At 40.0% G+C, this 21636-nt stretch overlaps 1 protein-coding gene across 12 annotated transcripts in view; it reads left to right on the forward strand.

The window, feature by feature from the left end:
* LOC132851833 (ryanodine receptor 1-like) overlaps window positions 1–21636 on the forward strand; it is a 101109-nt gene that overhangs the window by 32819 nt on the left and 46654 nt on the right. For all 12 annotated transcript variants that reach the window (XM_060878865.1, XM_060878868.1, XM_060878871.1 and 9 more), the window contains 31 exons: window positions 55–271; window positions 392–496; window positions 574–677; window positions 787–870; window positions 1644–1803; window positions 2386–2533; window positions 3373–3578; window positions 5680–5854; window positions 6127–6335; window positions 7202–7554; window positions 7826–7955; window positions 8767–8927; window positions 9188–9350; window positions 10387–10473; window positions 10787–11013; window positions 11811–12255; window positions 12472–13041; window positions 13144–13344; window positions 13472–13583; window positions 13756–13899; window positions 15222–15495; window positions 15604–15721; window positions 16682–16814; window positions 16904–16998; window positions 17079–17214; window positions 18696–18879; window positions 18967–19078; window positions 19866–19986; window positions 20081–20250; window positions 20968–21188; window positions 21578–21636. The exon at window positions 21578–21636 is cut by the window's right edge and continues 32 nt beyond it. In XM_060878865.1, coding sequence (XP_060734848.1) covers window positions 55–271; window positions 392–496; window positions 574–677; window positions 787–870; window positions 1644–1803; window positions 2386–2533; window positions 3373–3578; window positions 5680–5854; window positions 6127–6335; window positions 7202–7554; window positions 7826–7955; window positions 8767–8927; window positions 9188–9350; window positions 10387–10473; window positions 10787–11013; window positions 11811–12255; window positions 12472–13041; window positions 13144–13344; window positions 13472–13583; window positions 13756–13899; window positions 15222–15495; window positions 15604–15721; window positions 16682–16814; window positions 16904–16998; window positions 17079–17214; window positions 18696–18879; window positions 18967–19078; window positions 19866–19986; window positions 20081–20250; window positions 20968–21188; window positions 21578–21636 — 5624 coding nt within the window. The remainder of the gene's footprint in view (window positions 1–54; window positions 272–391; window positions 497–573; window positions 678–786; window positions 871–1643; window positions 1804–2385; window positions 2534–3372; window positions 3579–5679; window positions 5855–6126; window positions 6336–7201; window positions 7555–7825; window positions 7956–8766; window positions 8928–9187; window positions 9351–10386; window positions 10474–10786; window positions 11014–11810; window positions 12256–12471; window positions 13042–13143; window positions 13345–13471; window positions 13584–13755; window positions 13900–15221; window positions 15496–15603; window positions 15722–16681; window positions 16815–16903; window positions 16999–17078; window positions 17215–18695; window positions 18880–18966; window positions 19079–19865; window positions 19987–20080; window positions 20251–20967; window positions 21189–21577) is intronic.

Genomic DNA, 21636 nt, shown 5'->3' on the forward strand with positions numbered 1-21636 from the left:
CTCATTGCTCTCTCTTAAACTGGAGCATGTTCTAACCTTCGTTAACTTTCCTAGAGCTCGATTTTTATTGGGTGGCCGTCACGGTGAATTTAAGTTCCTCCCTCCGCCTGGCTATGCACCGTGCTACGAGGCTCTCCTACCCAGAGAGAGGATGCGTATCGAGCCCATCAAAGAGTACATGCATGATTTTAATGGAGTCCGAAACCTCCTGGGCCCCACGCAGTCCCTCACACACACCTCATTCACACCATGTCCTGTGGACACCGCTCAGGTGCTTCACCCACACTTCATCCATCTCTCCTTCTCTGTGTCAAGTACTAATTACTTTACATATTTCTCAGAACTTCCAGTGCTTTTATTAAACAGTTTTTCTGCTTGTGTGTTGAGGTAGATTGTGCTGCCCCCTCACTTAGAACGCATCAGAGAAAAACTGGCTGAAAATATCCATGAGCTGTGGTCTGTCACTCGTATCGAGCAAGGATGGACCTACGGTGCAGTAAGTAACACTCTTTCTTTCCTTCATACCCTACATTCACAACTGTTCATTTATACATCGTCTTCTCTTTACGACAGTTCCGTGATGATAATAAAAAACTACACCCGTGCCTGGTGGACTTCCTGAGCCTTCCAGAACCTGAGAGAAACTACAACTTGCAGATGTCTGGAGAAACTTTAAAGTGAATCATCGTTTTTACTTCCCTTCCATTTTTTCTCATTTCAGATATTTATTATTTGTTTCTACTCGGTTGCTTACACATGCTTTATTTTTGCTGTGAAATTCCTCAGGACGCTCCTGGCCCTGGGCTGCCATGTGGGAATGGGAGATGAGAAAGCAGAAGAAAATCTAAAGAAGATCAAGCTGCCAAAAACGTATGTTGTTTAGAAGAAAGTAGGCAAATTTTTACAGATGCTACAAAGAATTAAACATCACACAGCTTTAACCTTTCTATCAGTACACTAGTATGCCACTGGAAATAGACTTATGGGCCATTTTTATTCAGTATAAATAAACTAATGGTTTTCTGGCTGTGAGTCTGATCTAAAGTGAGTCACGACTCTGTTGGCTTTCAGTGTGAAACGTGTCTTTGTCCCTTTATTCATAACACAGAATTTTAGTGGTTGAAAGATGAACACCTTCAATTTTTAGATGCTTATGAACAAAGGCTTGGAGCATCTCAGAGAGCAGAAACAGGATTGATATCAGCATTTACTTTGAAGATAGAACCATTTGTGTGACACAAAAACTAATTGTTTGTGTTTTTTGCACCTTTTCTATGAATATATCGCCTTAGTACAGTAGACTTGGGGGGGAAAAAAAAACAGAAATACTTGAAATAAAAAACTACAAATTTTTAAAGCTTTCTACATATAAGTAAATATTTTTATTATATTTTTCTTTATAAATGTTTCTGTTTCTATAGCAACAACTCATTGATTTGTATAGCGGATGCTTCCCTTGACCTAACTCTAATAAACAGTATTCTTCTTATTAAATATGAACTCTGTCACTTTTCCTCTGGAAAGCATCAAACAAACTACGGAGGTTGACATGCAAGTGTGGTCAATGTGGTGTATGAATTTCCATATGAATATAACAAACCATATTTCTTTCTTTTTATTGCCTCTTCCTGTCTCTCTGTCAGGTATGTGATGAGCAGTGGGTACAAGCCAGCGCCTCTGGATCTCAGCCATGTGAAACTGACTCCCAACCAGAACCAGCTGGTAGAGAAGCTGGCAGAGAACGGGCACAACGTGTGGGCACGAGACCGCGTGAGGCAGGGTTGGACTTACAGCATCGTACAGGTAGTATTTAGCACTTAATTACACTAATTACAATAATTCATAAATTTTTCTCTAATTAAATATACACTTTTAGTTTACACTTCTCCCATCGGGCAGACGCTACCGTTGTCTCAGAGCCAGAACAAATAGACTGAAAAATAGCTTCTTTCCTGTGGCTGTCTCTGCACTGAACATATTACTACACCGTCTGTATAACCTCAGACCCTCATTTATTACACTACCACTTGTAAATAAGCTATCTATGCACTTCCGGTTAGATGCTAACTGCATTTCATTGGCTCTGTACTGTACATGTACCTTGCACAATGACAATAAAGTTGAATCTAATCTAATCTAATCTAATCTAATAAATATCATATTTGGAATTGTACATTTCAGGCCCTGGGGATCTTCTGGTGTGTCTAATGCACCATGTACTACTGTCAGTTTTTTTTTTTTTGAGGTACCAAATCCTCACATGTTTACTTTCTGTGTAATAAGAATAGTTGATTTAAAGATATCAGAAATTATTAAGAACTTTTGGTGGATTATGTGGAAAAAGTCTTCGTCCTTTTGCTCTTGCTCACACACTCTTATCCTTAGGATATTTTGAATAAACGGAATCCTCGCCTGGTACCGTACGTCTTGCTGGATGAAAAAACCAAGAAAACCAACAGAGACAGTGTGAACAACGCCGTACGCACCCTTATCGGCTACGGATACAACATCGAGCCGCCAGACCAGGAGAGCAGTAAGTACTGATAAAGTTCATAGAATGTCCTCGTTTTTTAGACTTTGCTTTTCATCATATTAATTTTTTTTTGTTGTTTTTTTTTTTTCAAATTGTAACCGTGCAAGCAAACTACACACACACATACCACACACACTGCACAGAGATATTTTAGTGACCTACTGTTCTTAGGCCAATAATACAGTATAATCTACACTTAAACACTAATGTACAAAAATCAAAGTTATTAATGACTTTTTTTTTAATTAATTTATGAAAATGAATGCATTTAAAATAATGTCTGTTAAAAATAAAAAAGTTAACTTATTAAGTTATTAAGTTAACTTATTTAAGTCTTGTTTAACTCCTGTGATGGGAAGACTATAGTTATGTGTGTGATGAATTAATTTAGAATTTGAATTTGTTAATATTTACTAAGAATATTTAATATGGCACTTTCAGGGTTGGAGGTTTTTCAGGGTTCCCTCCGTGTACAAAGGGTTCTTCCTCCAGTCCAAAGACATGCGTCATAAGCTGAAGGGCATCTCTGAATATTTAGTGGTGTATGAATGTTTGTGTGTGTGTGTGTGTGTGTGTGTTTGTGTGATTGCACCATGTGATGGGTTGGCAACATGCCCTGGGTGCTAGAGATAAGTTTCCTAAAACACTGTGTAGGAAAAGTGGTACAGAAAATGGATGGATGGATGCATGGATGGATGCATGGATGGATGGATGGATGGAGTCAGACATCAAGGGTTTAGTGCATAAAACTGAATAAAAAATATTATATTTGTTATCATCTTGTTGTCTGGTCTTGGGCTTGTTCTATTACCTTAACTTCCTGTTTTTCATTCCTCTAGGCGGCCACTCATTGGAAAGCGGGCGAGGGGTTAAGGTGCGAATCTTCAGGGCGGAGAAGCAGTACGCTGTGACTTCAGGGAAATGGTACTTTGAGTTTGAGGCAGTGACGACGGGAGAGATGAGGGTGGGCTGGGCTCGACCGAACGTCCGTGCAGGCACCGATCTCGGAGCTGACGACCTGGCTTACGTCTTCAACGGAAACAGGGTACGTCATGGTTTACATGCCTTTTGTATTTGCTCCATGGTGCTATTAATGCTTCCTAATAGTTATTCTATATGTAGATGACCATAGATAATAACCAGTCATTATAATCACACCACAGTCCTGATGAACCCGGTAATTAAATCCAAATCATAATACGATGTGTAACATGTTTTTTTTTAACACATTTTTAAATGCAATCATTGATAAATCACCACGGAATAAGAGTAATACAACACATTGGGGCATGTTGTTATTGGAAAATCTTTGTGTTACCTGGCTTAAACTGGAACTGTGAACCGTGTTGTAAACTTTTCTGGATGATTAAAACACTGCAATTTGACCTGAAGTAAGATGACTGAACAATCCGAAGACTACAAGAGATCCCACAGGCAACACAGCAATAAATAAATATATATATATAAAACAAATTCCACAAACACAATCAGTCATGATTTATTCATTTCTTAATACGCTTACTGTGCTCAGGTCTTTGACTGATAAGTGACTTTACAGTGATACCTCGAGATACGAGTTTAATTCGTAGACCTTGCTCGTATCTCAAATTGCTCGTATCTCAAAGCAATTTTCTCCATTTAAATGAATTGAAATCCCATTAATCCGTTCCAGCTCGCTAAATTCCACTCCAGTTGTTTTGTTTATGTGATTTGAATATAAAAATGTACAGTACCTGTATTTATAAATGACAAATATTGTATAAAAACATACAGTAATAAAAGAGAATGTTAAAAAAATAAACTGGTTTTACTTTACGGAAGATGTGCACGGAGGTTGAGGGAGGAGTAAACAGGTGGAGGAGTTAGGAGGAATTACACTTTCACTTTCGTTCACTTACTTGCTACTGTACACTCTTAATGCTACTTTACACTTAAATGGAACTTAACCAAACTTCATTTAGAGCGGGGAGAGCAGCAACTAGAAAATAGAATAGACCCCCGTATAACAGAACCATTAATCATGCATAGAGTTAAAAATAGGAAAGGAAAATAATAAATGAATAAATGGATAAATAAATAATTAAACAATTATTTGAGAGAGAAAAATATGTGGAGATTTAAGACGTAAACTGGTACAACGAACACAGGTTCCGGCATGGTGGAGTCGGGGTTGGAGGAGGGAGTTTAAATCGCAGCAGCAGCGAAGCGCTAGAAAGCGGCTCAATGAATGGGAATTTAAATGGTCGGGTAATATGGATGTCGTAACCGGATTGGTGCACGTCGTGGATAGCTGATTAACAGCTGATGCACACTTGACGACGTGGCCTGCCAGAACTAATGCGATGCTTGATTTCTCTTAACTTATCTGAACTTAATTGCTACAATTTCTGTTTTCTTTACATTAATTTTGCTTAATTTTCTTCATCGCTTTTCTTCATCGCCTTTTTTGTCACTCTTTCCTCAGTAACATCTGCCGGTCGTTTTAATAAAAACCTGTCCGGTCGGCATATCAGATGCGGTGTAGTCGCACAAGTTAAATATTTTTAACGGATCCAACGGTCAAAACGGATCCGAAAATTACGGATCCGCAGATAGTCTGCACCTCATGCAGCGCCTTTGCGACTCTCCATAGGAAATGAATGACTTGCTGTTTATCAACCGTCGTTTGTCGTGTGCAGTGGAAAGGCGGCTTTAACCGAGTGAGACATGGGAAGCTGATGCGGGGGAAACAGAGCACACATGGTTGTTGGGGATCTTTGTTTCTGCGGCGGCGGCTCGGATGCTCGTATCTCAAAAATTTGCTCGTATCTCAAGCCAAAAATAAGGTCGAATCACAGCTTGTATCTCAAAAAATTTGTATGTCAAAGCACTCGTATCTCGAGGTATCACTGTATTTTGAAAACGTCATGAATCAGAATACTGTTTTTTTTTTATTTCAAGGATATAACAAAATAAGTGAGGTGAGTTTGCTTTATTACTGTTACACTGTATGTTAACGTTCATGACATATTCATGGTAAAGAATGTGATTAAATCCACTAAACCAAACCCAGCGTTTGTCCATGGAATTGTGATAATGGGCATATGAGAGATCTAGCTGCTGAAAAAGATATTTATGTATTAAAGATGTATAGATTTTGTTCCCAGGCTCAACGCTGGCACATCGGAAACGAGCCGTTCGGTCGCCAGTGGCAGTCAGGAGACGTGGTGGGCTGCATGATTGACCTAGTAGAGATGAACATCATGTTTACTCTGAACGGAGAGATGCTGATCAGTGACTCTGGATCTGAGATGGCCTTCAAGGACATTGAGATTGGAGATGGTGAGCTGAATCAAGCCTGCCTGATAACTGGGATTTAAATCATTTGCAGAATTGGATGCAGGAAGTTGATTTGTCAGCATTAGTTATCCTTCTTTTTGTGGCCCCTTTTAATCCGTATGATTCTTTCAATCACGTTCCAACACGTGTCCAATTGGCATCTTAGTGGATTTATTCAAATGTAGCATTCATTTATAATTATACATTATTTTGCTCAATCTTAGCTCATTAATCTAATCATTTCCTCCTCACATGTCTTGTTTCTTGTCTGCCAGGGTTCATCCCTGTGTGTGCACTGGGCCTGTCTCAGGTGGGCCGCATCAACCTGGGACAGAACGTTAGCAGCCTGCGCTATTTCGCCATTTGTGGATTGCAGGAAGGATTTGAACCGTTTGCCATCAACATGAAGCGAGACATCACCATGTGGTTCAGCAAGAGTCTGCCTCAGTTCATCCCAGTGCCTACTAACCACAATCACATCGAGGTCTGGACTTTCATTTCGCAAATTTTGTTATAATAAATCATGATAAAATATAGAACGGAATAGACACGTCTATATATTGCCAAAAAAAAATCTCAATTAATTTTGAGATTCTCAATTCTCAATTTTATCAGGAATATCAAAGGATATTACTGTGTCTGTATATTTCCTGAAAATATTCAAATTTGTCTGTAAGTTTCTATTTACTTTAAGCTTTAAATTGTGTTGTTTGTTTTTCATGTTAAGGATTTACAGAATTTGTGGAAAATTATCGCAAAATTCTTTCAACAAAATAACAAATTTAAACGGAATCAAATGAGGAAAGTTGTATATAAATAAGTTTCATAATCTTATATTTGGTCTTATTGTAATCCACAAAAAAAAGAAAGATTAATTAAACTGGACTATATTCAAGATATTTGCACTTGCTAAGATGTCATTTTTTAAGTTAGCTAGCTAGCTAGGTAAGAATGTCACCTGCTAACTAGCCTTAAATAAGCAATAAATAAGATAGTTTTCAAGGGGCAGATTTACACATAATAAGTCCATTATAAAGTTATAGATTTTTCATGTCTGTTAATCTTTTTATTAGGTTAGCTACAGTAGGTAACAGCATTTGATAAACTGTGGTGTTGTGCTAGCATTTGATAAACTTTGGTGTTGTGCTAGCATTTGATAAACTGTGGTGTTGTGCTAGTTAGACATACAGTTTGTTTGTTCTTTAGCCAGGTTTTTAAAATGCAATGCAATCATATGCTATCTCGTTAATTGATGTCACGCAAGTGTGTGTATTTAGTTGTATAATCTGACATACATTGGATCGTGAGATTGTTTAGAATGCTTTTGCAAGCAATGTTTACATTTCCCAGGTGTCTCGTGTGGATGGCACGGTGGACAGCGCCCCCTGTATGAAACTCACCCACAAAACTTTTGGGTCCCAGAATGCCAACACAGACATGCTGTTCCTGAGGTTAAGCTTGCCTATCGAGTTCCACGAGACTTTCAAAGTCCAGGCAGGCACCACACCCCTGACTCGAACTCTAACCATTCCAGAGGACGAAGTGCTGGAGGTGGATCCTGACTCTGATTACGAAGTGCTGAAGAAGTCGGCCAGCAAGAAGGAGCAGGAAGAGAAGGAGAAGGAGCCGTCTGTGCCCAGGGACATAACTGGTATCAAGGAGAATGACAAGGACACTGCCTCAGAAAAAGGCAAAAAGAAAGGGTGAGGATAGACTAGTGACTCAGAATGTTATTAATTATTATATTAATTTGTATATGAAATAGAAATGGTTTAAAAGTTCATCCTGATCATTTTCTTTTACCTTGATTTTCCTTGTCCCGAATACAAGAATTAAACAAATTAAAATTTTATTTGTCGCATACACAACGTGTGACTGGTGAATTGGGTACAAATGTATTTCTTTTCTTCGATTAAGTTTATCTAAAGAACATTTTTAGGTTGATCACTCCATCTGTTTTTTCTTCATTCTCAGTTTCCTGTTTAAAGCTAAGAAGGCTGCCCTGACCGCTCCTCCTCCTCCTCCCCCTGTTGTGCCACGCTTGGTACGGGACGTAGTCCCGGATGATCGCGATGACCCTGAGATCATTCTCAATACCACTACGGTGAGCCTTTTAAACACCTACAGTATGTTTTCTTCAGATGTTTTTTTTTTTAATTGCAGTGCTGGATAATACATCCACGTATAATACGTTATTTGTTTGGTTTAAATGAAAGTAATTTTCCCCGAGAGCGCTAAGTCTAACTTAAAGGATCTGTAAAATTATTTACATTACTGAGAAATATCCTGGACTAATAATATGAGTATAATAATAGATGTATAATAATAATTTAATACATTTTTGAATAGTTAATCTGATAATAAGAACTGCTAGCTTTAATTTTTTGCAGTTAACTAGCTAGCAATGCTGCCAGATAAGAATATAACCAACTGGCTAACCAACATTAATAACTGTTAAAGTTAGCAAGGGCATATTTATATGTAAATGTACTTGTGTAATAATGCAATTATTGGTTCATGCCCACTATTATAATACCGTATAAAGACCTATACTGTACATTAAATGAAACACTATAGTTGTTTTTGACTACCTAGCAAAGAAGTATGGTGTTGTGCTATTTTGACGTAGGAATTGTCATGGAAAACAACAATTTGCACTTTATATTGTCATGTTTCTAGAAATCCAATAACAGGTTAACTGCAAAATGACCTGGGCCATATTTGATTAGTATTATACATTATGTTGATTTACAGCATCTCAAGAAAATCTCCTTAACTGGAAACATGCTAATTATATTACTGTTTAAAATATTTCATGATCAATTATTTGAGTCAATGAGACATAAAATCTCTCTCTCTCTCTCTCTCTCTCTCTCTCTCTCTCTCTCTCTCTCTGTTGTTGTCTGTCTGTTCAGTATTATTACTCAGTGCGGATCTTTGCTGGTCAGGAGCCCGGTGGTGTTTGGGTTGGCTGGGTCACCCCTGACTTCCACCAGTACGATCCGAGCTTTGACCTCTTTAAAGTTCGCAATGTCACAGTGACTGTAGGTGACGACAAGGGCAACATACATGACAGGTGAGGACTGACAGCAAGGAGTTTGAGCATCTTATAGTGACTTTGGGCATCAAAAACAGAACCAAAATAAAAATACAGAGAATTACTTGCTATGTTAGCCTTTTCTAGTGAGTTGATCGTTTTGAAATAAATGGGTACTCATGATGCCTTAAATTTTTCCTAAAGAATCAGTGAGCTACTTTATAAACTTCAGTGTTTGACTCGAGAAATATTGTGTCAGGATAATATGGTTTTGTGTCATCTCCTGTTCATAACATCAGCATCAAAAGAAGCAACTGCTACATGGTGTGGGGAGGAGACTTAATCAGCGGTTCTCAGCAGCGCTTCAGCCAGGAGGATCTGGTGGTTGGCTGTTTGGTTGACTTGGCCACTGGCCTTATGACTTTCATGGCCAATGGAAAGGAGATCAACACTTTTTACCAGGTGATATTGACACTTCAAGTGTTTAAGAGAGAGCGTGTCGATATCTTTTCTTGCTGCTTTATGTGAAATTGGTGACTTCTGGTAAATAAACTATAATGTTATCCATGTTAATAGATTTAATAGATCTAGTTAATAGATCTAGAAATCTTAAAATGACTTGGATAGTTTAAAACCTTTGACTTTTAAGTTTCCACTATTTTTAGACAATCTTTTTTCAGGACTTTTTTTCCAGAACATCCAGCAAAAGTAAGAACAGTTACTGTAGGTACAACTGCTGGCATTAGCATTACCGGGTACCTCAAATATAACTGCAAAATCAGTGAACATTAGTGTTCCCTCAGCTGATATTCCATATCTGTGGCCTTTAATAACTTTTGCCATCTTTAGGACATTTGATATACTGAAGAAGAAGCCTTTATTATTATTGCCACACATATGTATTCCATGGGGGGCACGGTGGCTTAGTGGTTAGCACGTTCACCTCACACCTCCAGGGTCGGGGTTCGATTCCCGCCTCCACCTTGTGTGTGTGGAGTTTGCATGTTCTCCCCGTGCCTCGGGGGTTTCCTCCGGGTACTCCGGTTGCCTCCCCTGGTCCAAAGACATGCATGGTAGGTTGATTGGCATCTCTGGAAAATTGTCCATAGTGTGTGATTTCGTGAGTGAATGAGAGTGTGTGTGCCCTGCGATGGGTTGGCACTCCATCCAGGGTGTATTCTGCCTTGATGCCCAATGACGCCTGAGATAGGCACAGGCTCCCCGTGACCCGAGGTAGTTCGGATAAGCAGTAGAAGATGAATGAATGAATGAATGAATGAATTTGTATTCCATGCACAGTGGAATTCTTTTCCTTTCTTGGTGTTGCTGGGGCTTGAACCCCAACCTTCTAATCAACAACCAACCCACTTAACTGCTTGAGCTCTGACTGCCCCTGTCTCACATTGTCTTATTCTCTAGGTGTTTCCATAACTGTAAAATGATCCAAAGTGTTGTGTTGTCGCACATAACAACATACAATATGTGATTTCTGTCTCAGGTGGAGCCCAACACCAAGCTTTTCCCTGCTGTGTTTGTTCAGCCCTTCAGCCAGAACATGCTGCAGTTTGAGCTAGGAAAGCTGAAGGTTAGATCTCCTCCACATCCTCTCACTCCTCTCTTTTCCTTTAGCACTACTCTATTATCTAATTCGTTATATAATGCACCGGTTATTTAGTGCACCAAAAAAAGATATTTTTCCACTCTGCTGTTATTCATCTGTTCTTTACTCACCCTTGAACTGATGAACCTGCTGAAATCTAAAGTCTCTTGGCTTGGTTTTTCTGGACGATTTGAAATCTGAAGATATTCATAGACATCACGATGCACTTATCTTCTTGTTCTTCAAAGACAAGTGTCTCTTTTTTCTAAATGTTCCTCTTTCTCTTTCTCTCTGTTAGAACATTATGCCTCTCTCAGCGGCCATGTTTCGCAGTGAAAGGAAGAACCCCTTACCTCAGTGTCCTCCTCGTCTGGATGTTGAGATGCTCACTCCGGTTATATGGAGTCGAGTCCCAAACCACTTCTTGAAGCACGACGTGGGTAAAGTGAGCGAGAGGCACGGCTGGATGGTAGAATGCACTGAACCACTCACCATGATGGCACTGCACATCCCTGAGGAGAACAGGTCAGAGAAAGGGACACAAATAAGCCTGACCCTAGACTAACCATACTCTTTAAAATTTAGCTGCTACTGTAATTTGAATATTTTGGATTATTTACAAGTAAAGAATGGCAAAATATGACAGATTGAATCAGTTCGCAATCACTTAGAATCTGCATCATTACTACACTCTAATTAGTACCTGTGATCATTCTGTAGAATTATAAACAGCAATTAACTAGTCACCCGGTATTAGTTAACTAGCTAAAATATTCAATGTTTAAAGCTTCATGCAGCTTTGGTTTTAAGCTAGCCTGATAACTTTAACTAGCTAGCTAAAGTACAGGTACAGAGCTAAACTTCACAAGGACTTATTTAGTGCCTAAAGTTGGCAGATCATCAGTATGTGAGCTGATGTGTGATGTATGAGTACAAATTTCCTCAGAAGCTCAGAAATATAAAATTATTGTATATTTGGAATAAAAAAAGAATTAACCCATAGTAATTTGTGACTAGTCTCTCATTGCTGCAGCCCAGGTTTGATTTCCAGGCAGGGAACCAATCTAGCCACTGAGGGGTTACCTCTTAGTGCCTCAACCCCAGATAAAATGGGAGGGTTTCTCTCATCAGGAAGGTTAGCTGGTATAAATCCTCTGTCAGAATCAAGAAATCTGATCTGCTCGGGCGCCCCCGAACATGGAGCAGCAACAACAACATAATTTGTGACTACTGTGTGACATTTGTGTAAAAAAAGCTGTTTGTATTGTTAACCTAGAAGACCTTAGATTTTTATAAACCATATGTTCTTCTTTATTGTTCAGATGCATTGACGTTCTAGAGTTGTCAGAGCACCAGGACCTGCTGAAGTTTCACTATCACACTCTGATGCTGTATTGTGCTGTGTGTGCACTGGGAAACAACCGTGTGGCCCATGCTCTCTGCAGCCACGTGGATGAGTCGCAGCTTTTCTACGCCATCGAGAACACGTACCTGCCTGGGCCTCTGCGTATCGGCTACTACGATCTGCTCATCAGCATTCACCTAGAGTCGGCCAAGCGCAACCGCCTGGGCACTAACCGCGAGTTTATCGTGCCCATGACGAAGGAGACGCTCAGTATCACTCTGTATCCAGACACCGAACAAGCCCATGATCTGCCAGGTGTGGGTCTGACCACCTGCCTCAGGCCCAAACTCCACTTCTCACCTATTAACTTTGTAGGCACTGATCCAGACCTTTACACGCTGAGCCCCATCTTCCCACTGCAGGTACGATATGTGGCAGTATCCCGTGTCGAGCATGTGGAGCATCGGTGCCGTTGAAGCTTTCAGAACTAGTGTATCAGGAATCATAGACCTGTGTATCTGTATTAGTTTTAATGCTTTTGCAATGTTTATATTTAAATAACTTACTTAAGACCTAAATAAATGTCTATGGTGATTATCTACTGTATAAAGCACTAATTGTGATACAATGTCTTATAGGAACTAAAAACCAAGTCTCTGTGCATGCTAACTGAGGCCGTAATGGACGGCAGTCAGGCCATGCGTGATCCGGTAGGAGGCAGCGTCGAGTTCCACTTTGTGCCCATCCTCAAACTCATCAGCACTCTCCTTATCATGGGAATCTTCAACGATGATGACGTCAAGCACATCCTAAAGATGATCGACCCAAACGTCTTCAGCTCGGCCAAAAAGAAAGCTTCGGAAGAGGAAGAAGAAGGGGAAAAGGAGGAAGCTACAACTCAAGAGAAAGGAGAGGAAACCGAAGAGAAGGAGGAGGCCAAGGAGGGAGATGCGGAGCTGCTGGACGAAGGAGTAGGAGAAGAGGAAGAGGATGAGGAGCTGAAAGCACTTAAGAAGAAGGGAGGAGAGGATGGAGAGGAGACAGAGAAGGCTGAGGAGGAGCAGAAGGATGGACAAAAGGTGGATGGAGAAAAAGCAGAGGAGGAGAAAGAGGCTGAGGAGGGAGAAGAAGACGGAGAAGAGAAAGAAGAGGATGCACCAGAGGAAGGACTGTTGCAAATGAAGCTTCCTGAGTCAGTCAAACTACAGGTGAGCTTTACTACTGCTACTACTGCAAGTATTGCTACTACGTCTATGGTTGCTGCTACATCTTTCTCTCTCTTGCTCTCTCTCTCGCTCTCTTGCTCTCAGATGTGCATCCTGCTGCAGTATTTCTGTGACTGTGAGCTGAGGCACCGTGTGGAAGCCATCATTGCTTTCTCCGATAGGTTTGTCCAACACATCCAGACCAACCAACGAGAGCGCTACAATCTGCTCATGAGAGCTTTCACCATGAGCGCTGCCGAGACGGCCCGAAGGACCAGAGAGTTCCGCTCTCCTCCTCAAGAGCAGGTTCACACACACACTCACATGTCTGCACAAACACCTCACTGTGCTCTGCCCTCATCATCATCAGGTAAACACACACTCAGTCTCCGTTAGCATGTGTTTGAGATATTTTGGTATTTTCTTTGCCCAGGTTATCATGCTGACTAACTTTAAGCACAGTCCTGATGATGAGGAGTGTCCGGTGCCAGAGGAAGTCAGAGAATATCTCCAGATGTTCCACAGTGACCTCCTGAATCACTGTGGTGAGTCGTAAACTGTCTCCTCGTCCTCAACTGATCACTAAGGATGATTCTCCTGACTTATCATGAGAATATTGTGGCTATTTCTTGACTGACGTGTGTGTTATTGTTAGATTTAACACCGTATTCTACTCTGCTGAGCGTTATTTTGAAAATAACTAATCCCTGGTTTCAGGTATACACCTGGAAGAAGACGAGGAGGAGGAAGAGGTGGATATTTCGCTGAAAGGAAGATTGCTCAAGCTGGTGGAAAGAGTTAAGAATTTGCGTAAACAGCAAGAGGAGGAAGAGACTGAACCCGAAGAAGAGCCAAAACCCAGTGAGTAACAAATGTGTTGTGTTTCTCTAAAAATCTGTTTAATAAAATCAAGTAATGTAGATGATATTACAGAATCATTTTTGCTACTGCTGGTGCTACTACTGCTAGCGCTACTGCTACTATTACTGGTAGTGGTACTGGTACTGCTGGTGCTACTGCTATTGTTACTGGTGCTACTGCTGCTGTTACTGGTGCTACTACTGCTAGTGCTACTGCTACTATTACTGGTACTGGTACTGCTACTGCTATTGTTACTGGTGGTACTACTGCTGTTACTTCTGCTACTATTACTGGTACAGTTACTGCTACTGCTGGTGCTAATGCTGCTATTACTGGTACTGTTACTGGTACTGCTGCTGCTACTGCTAGTGCTACTGCTACTATTACTGGTAGTGGTACTGGTACTGCTGGTGCTACTGCTATTGTTACTGGTGCTACTGCTGCTGTTACTGGTGCTACTACTGCTAGTGCTACTGCTACTATTACTGGTACTGGTACTGCTACTGCTACTGCTATTGTTACTGGTGGTACTACTGCTGTTACTGGTGCTACTATTACTGGTACTGCTACTGCTACTGCTGCTGTTACTGGTGCTGCGACTGCTAGTGCTACTGCTACTATTACTGCTACTGCTACTGCTATTGTTACTGGTGGTACTACTGCTGTTATTGGTGCTATTATTACTGGTACAGTTACTGCTACTGCTGGTGCTAATACTACTAGTGCTACTGCTACTATTACTGCTACTGCTATTGTTACTGGTGCTACTATTACTGGTACAGTTACTGCTACCAGTGGTGCTACTACTGCTGTTACTGGTTCTATTACTGCAACAACTGCTAGTGCTACTATTACTTGTACTTTTCCTGCTACAGCTGGTGCACTGTTAGTGCTGTGACTACTTCTGTTACAGGTAGTGCTACTGCTTCTACTGCTACTGCTGGATCTATTACTACTTTTACTACTACTATTAATAATAATACTGCTGCTACGTCTACTATTATTACTGTTACTGCTGGTATTACTACTGCCCCCGATGCTACTATTGCTGCTATAAAATCTAAATAGGAAACTACTGTATATTTATTTATTTTATGAAAGAAATATTTTAATCCCCGTTTCTAAGCTATAATTTCTAATCATTGAGATACTGATACAGAGATATTTTCACTACACATGAAGTGTCATGGCCAAGAAAGTTAAACAATTCAAATGAATAAAGATAATAAAGATCTTGAAAGACACTGATCATGGACTCGATCGACGGATGATGCAACAGGAATAATATGGATAAATTTATTTGAAATACTTCCTTATTTTAGGCACACTGCAGGAGTTGATCTCTCACACTGTGATCCACTGGGCGCAGGAGTCATTTATCCAAAACCCAGAGCTAGTGCGAATGATGTTCAGCTTGCTGCACCGGCAGTATGACTCTCTGGGCGAGTTGATTCGAGCTCTGCCCAAAGCCTACGCCATCAACGGCGTGTCTGTGCAGGACACCATGGACCTTCTAGAGTGCCTGGGCCAGATCCGCTCCCTTCTCATCGTCCAGATGGGTCCTGAGGAGGAGACGCTCATGATTCAGAGCATCGGGTTAGCACTGCTAATAACATGCTGTTTAAACAGTGGCATAAATCTACTGTTCATGTTTGTTCTCAGTACTAAAGAAGTTAATCTCCACGCTTGTATTGTGTCTCACAGTAACATCATGAACAATAAGGTGTTCTACCAGCATCCTAACCTAATGAGGGCTCTTGGCATGCATGAGACCGTTATGGAGGTCATGGTCAACGTGCTCGGAGGTGGAGGAGACTCAAAGGTGACTCAACAGAACAATATTTGTTACCTCTTTTTACTAGAGGGGAAAAATGGGATTGGTGCCTGTTTGGTTGTGTCCATGTTGATCACTGAATGTCTTTGTCATATCTCACTTCATACTGTGGAACGAAGCTCTGGAGGCAGAGCGTGTGGGATCCATTTGCAGATTTAATAGGAAAATCCAGGGACAATAAATTAAAAATGTGATACAAAAAAGCACAGTCAAAAAACAGGTTAAAATAGTCAGAGCTGTGGAAGCTAATCACTAAAAATCGTAGTAATAGAAACAAACACAGTAAGGCAAATAATGGCAATGTAGTAAGTCTCGATATGAACACTAAGGAACAATACTTCGTATTAGCATTAGCGTGCACGCTGTTTAAATGTTGTGGAAACCAGAAACAATCTTGACACGGAAGTGGGTCAAAATTGGAGTGAGGGTCTTTCTGCCGGATTAAAGAGAGCGTAGCAGGTCGTGATGTTACACACTGGTGGTTAATATTAAGCTCGTATAAAAGTAGACGCTCAGAGCTTTAAGAATTAGAAGTGTTTTATAACTATTTACAGTATGTTTTCCCTAAAACACTAGTGGTGATATATCATAGAAAGGTTTCCAACAAAAACAGTTTTATTGGCAGACAAACGTTTGTATTTTCAAAGTAAATGCTAATATCAAACCTATTTCTGCTCTCTGAGATGCTCCAAGTGCTATTTGATCTTCAACCACCAAAATTCTGTGTAGGTTATCAACAAAGGGAAAATAAAAGTCTCACACTGATGTTCTGACTCATTTCAGATCAGACTTGCGGCGATAAAATAAATTATTTGTTTATACTGATTTAAAATGTCCCATAAGTCACCAGAATGGACCGGCAGTGTACTGGTAAAAAGGGTAAAGGGCAATGTTTTTTTGTTTGTTTGTTTTTCAAATGATTAACCTGCTTATAAATCTTTCTAAAAGGAGATTAGATTCCCCCAAATGGTGACGAACTGCTGTCGCTTCCTGTGTTATTTCTGCCGCATCAGTCGTCAGAACCAACGCTCCATGTTCGATCATCTTTCCTACCTGCTTCAGAACAGTGGCATCGGCCTGGGTACGGCTGCCTGTATAATTCAGAGTAAACGTGATTATGTGGAAATTATGATGTGGGATCTGTGTCTAAAAGAAGGTTTATTTGTCCAGGAATGCGTGGATCTACACCCCTGGATGTAGCTGCGGCTTCCTGTATCGACAACAACGAGCTGGCTTTAGCGCTGCAGGAGCAAGACCTTGAGATGGTGAGATCATTTAGCCAAACATTAACCGCAGAGATGGAAAGACGTACAGAAATGCTCACAGCATTGATCTTCTCTATTAGGTGGTGACATATCTGGCTGGATGTGGCCTGCAGATGTGCCCAATGCTTTTGTCTAAAGGTTATCCAGACATCGGCTGGAACCCCAGCGGCGGCGAGCGCTACCTGGACTTCCTCCGATTCGCTGTGTTTGTTAACGGTCAGTGTTTTTTTTTTCCAGCTTCCTTTACACAAAATCCAAGATTCTGTTTCAGCACTTAAAACATGAGCATGAAATATTTTTCCGAATAATAATCTGGCACATTTACAGCTTAGCTATTAGATCTACTTATACTTGAATGCTGGCTTCTGATTGGTTAGAAAGCGTTGATGCTCTGAGAGGTGTTCCGGCTGCAATAACAGCTCGGACAGGGACTTTATTGAGGACATGCTACATGAACAGAAAAAAGAATAATCATGAATATGGTACAGCTTTGAATGAGGAAGGATTTATTAAGCATAATTTTACAGAGTAAACAAGCGTTTGCTTTTTTTTTATAGAATTAACTTCAAGAACGAGGTTGAAGAGAAATTGACGAGGTTGAAGAGAAATTATCTCTTCAACCGAGGTTGAAGAGATAATTAATAACTAACTAGAATAACTAATAAAACCTACTAGAAAATAAGTGATAACAGGAGATCATTTGTTTCTTTTGAAACATTTAAAATAACTTTAAAACAGATAAAATATACAAGTAAAAGCATTTATTCTTTAAGTAATTGAAATCCTTTAATCCTTGATATCACCAAGCTTGAATAATTTTTCTTTTGAAACTTTTCTATACATTTATTGAACCTATTCCTAGGGAAAGGACCCAGAAATACTTATAAAACACTACAAATTCTTAAATCTCTGTGTCTACTTTCATATGAGCTTCATGTTAACACCACTTTCTTGTAAGCCATGACAAAGACTTACAATGATTAACATGGACACAACCGAACAGGAGGAAATTAAAAACCGTTGCTGCGATCCCTCCACTGGCTTCCGGTAGCTGCACGCATCAGATTCAAAACACTGATGCTGGCCTACAAAGCCAAAAATGGACCAGCTCCCTCTTACCTCAAAGCCCTCATCACTCCTCGCACTGCACCCCGCACCCTCCGATCTACCAGCACTGCTCGACTGGTTCCACCATCTCTCAGGGTAAGAGGCAAGTATACTACAAGACTCTTCTCTGTACTGGCACCAAGGTGGTGGAACGAACTTCCCCTAGAGGTCCGGACAGCTGAGTCACTGGCTATTTTCAAGCGGCGGTTGAAGACCTACTTATTCAGGAAACACTTCAACTAGCACTTCTTTCATTATCTTTTGCATTTAAAAAAAAAAAAAACACACCTTTGACACTTTCATTGTAACTTTGAACAAATGTTTTAAACTCATGGTATCTTAAGTATGTAACTTAGTGAGCCAGCATTAATGTCTTCAATGTTAGAGATTTAAACACTTATGTACGTCGCTCTGGATAAGGGCGTCTGCCAAATGCTGTAAATGTAAAAATCTCGGTCTCTGGAAAAATAGTTAATTCTTTACTTATTCTTTACTTATCAGTAGTTCTATAATAGTACATAAGAGTATTGTGTATTATGAAGTTGTAGTTAAGTTCATTCCTGAGACTTACACTGAGGCGTCCTGTGCAGGCGAGAGTGTAGAGGAGAACGCTAACGTGGTGGTGCGTCTGCTGATCCGCCGTCCTGAGTGCTTTGGCCCCGCCCTGAGAGGAGAGGGAGGAGCTGGACTGCTGGCTGCGATGGAGGATGCCATTAAGATCTCAGAGGATCCAGCCAGGGATGGACCAACCCCGAAGAAAGACAGACGCTTCATGTACTGATTTATTAATCTTCATCACACACTACCTGCTGACCTTCTTTTCAACTGACTCTAAAGAGATATATACTGTGATTGGTTCAGGTTTGGTGGAGAGGAACAACAAGAGGAGAACAGGGTGCATCTTGGGAATGCCATCATGTCGTTCTACTCAGCACTTATTGACTTGCTGGGCCGCTGTGCCCCTGAGATGCACGTGAGTAAAATATAATATGCTCACTTATTACAGAAATTTTGTAGCCTGTTGATTACAAATTAAGTTGTGATTTATTGTGTTTCATATCTGCACTCATACCTTACTTTTAACTTATTGTGTCCTATATTGAAGTTTTTAACTCTTATATTTTAACTCTTGTATTGTAGTGTAGTGTCTATCTAGATAGATAGATAGATAGATAGATAGATAGACAGACAGACAGACAGACAGACAGACAGACAGATAGATAGATAGATAGATAGATAGATAGATAGATAGATAGATAGATAGATAGATAGATGTTAAATATATAAATAGTTTAGCAACTATATATTTATCTAAAAAACCTGAATGTTCTCTCAGATCAATAACGCATTAATCTATCTCTCTGTCTGTCTGTCTGTCTGTCTGTCTGTCTGTCTGTCTGTCTGTCTGTAAATCTATCTATCTATTCAGTAAATAATGAATTAGTTTGTATATCTATCTATCTATCTATCTATCTATCTATCTATCTATCTATCTATCTATCTATCTATCTATCTATCTATCTATCTATCTATCTGTCTGTCTGCCTGTCTGTCTGTCTGTCTGTCTGTCTATCCGTCTGTCTGTCTATCTGTCTGTATGTCTATCTATGTATTTACTATATAATGAATTAGTTTGTCTATCTATCTATCTATCTATCTATCTATCTATCTATCTATCTATCTATCTATCTATCTATCTATCTATCTATCTATCATTTACCAGAAAATGGAATTATTTGGTCTGTCCTTTGTCTCCATAGTTGATCCAGGCTGGTAAGGGTGAGGCTCTGAGAATCAGAGCTATCTTGAGGTCTTTGGTTCCTATTGAAGACCTGGTAGGAGTCATCAGTCTTCCTGTGCAGATCCCAAGCTATGGGAAAGGTACGTTATCAGGATACAGTGTAGAAATGTTGAAAATTCCAATTCATCATTTTTTTTAAGATAATGTTTTCACTAATGTTTTTCATTTCCATAGATGGCCAGATTGTCGAACCCAAGATGTCTGCCAGTTTTGTCCCAGACCACAAAGCCTCCATGGTGTTGTTCCTTGACAGAGTGTATGGCATTGATAACCAAGATTTTCTGTTGCATGTGCTGGAAGTCGGCTTCCTCCCGGACATGAGGGCCACAGCATCTCTGGACACGGTGAACTGTTGTTTATTTTATGACATATCAGCGAAGATAGACACAAGTACCTGTACATTAACAGCATAGATGCTTGGATACTTATAAACTGTTTATTTCTATACTATATATCTGTTAGTTCTGTGTTTCCCAATAAAGTTCCACCACACAGATTATTATGGAGGTTTTTATGGTCAGAAGTCATCTGTTTCATCTCTCACCATTCCCAAGCCTGAACTAGGTTCAGACGAGTGAGACAGAGAAGGAAAATGTTCTATTTATATTCCTATAAAGCTGCATTACAATGCAATGTCCATTATTAAAAGTGCTGTACAAATAAAATTAAACTGAATTGAATTGAAAATAGTAAATTATCTAGAGATCTAGACTAACACATAAAGCTTCACCCAAACCTTTGCAATGAAGGGAAAATAATACAATCATAAAAAAAACGTCAAAGAACATATCGGTTTTATGGAAATATTAAATATTTCCTAGCATCGTATTTATTTGTTGGATCAATCAGAAATATGATTTGCTTTTAATTTTACTCGCAAAAACCATAAAGCTTCAAAACACCTTTCCTAGTCTTATTAGACTTACAGTTAGATTCATGTGATATCCAGTCACCGTATTTCTAATACACATGAAAATCTAATAGCGATTAGCTTTACGGAATTGAATAAAAATATCTGGACAACAATATCTGGATGCCTTTCTGTCTGTATTTGTCTTTAGGTGGCATTCAGCACCACGGAGATGGCCTTGGCGCTCAACCGTTATCTGTGTTCAGCCGTGCTGCCGCTTCTGACCAAGTGCGCTCCGCTGTTTGCGGGTACTGACCACCGCGCCATCATGATTGACTCCATGCTGCATACCATCTACAGACTGTCCCGTGGCCGCGCGCTCACCAAAGCCCAGCGTGATGTCATCGAGGACTGCCTCATGTCCTTGGTCAAGTCAGTGAGACTTCTGTTCTTTACTCAGCAGCCTACAGAATGATCAATAAACTGAACAGAATTTTTATTCTAATGTATCCTGTATACATTACACTCTAAAACCATAAGAGATTTGAGCTTCATTTGTCCAATTGATTGATTTGGAAGCTTGAAGTGATCCATTGTGTTGGCTGGTTTACTCACGTTTTTTAAGGCAGCAGGTGAAGTTTTGTTTAACCATCTTGAAATGAACAAGAGATTACAGTGTATAATAATCTCAGAATACGGAACACGTGAAAATAGTAGGTATAAGTGTGTATAAGTACAAGTACAAGGTTTAGTATATTTACAGTAGGTACAGTTTGCCATTTTCCATGTTAGCAGCATAGCATCTGCTTGTTTGCTTTCAGGTACCTGCACCCATCAATGCTGCAGCATCTGTTGCGTAGACTTGTATTCGATGTGCCAA

This window comes from Tachysurus vachellii, chromosome 9, assembly GCF_030014155.1.
Source record: "Tachysurus vachellii isolate PV-2020 chromosome 9, HZAU_Pvac_v1, whole genome shotgun sequence".
NCBI lineage: Eukaryota > Metazoa > Chordata > Actinopteri > Siluriformes > Bagridae > Tachysurus > Tachysurus vachellii.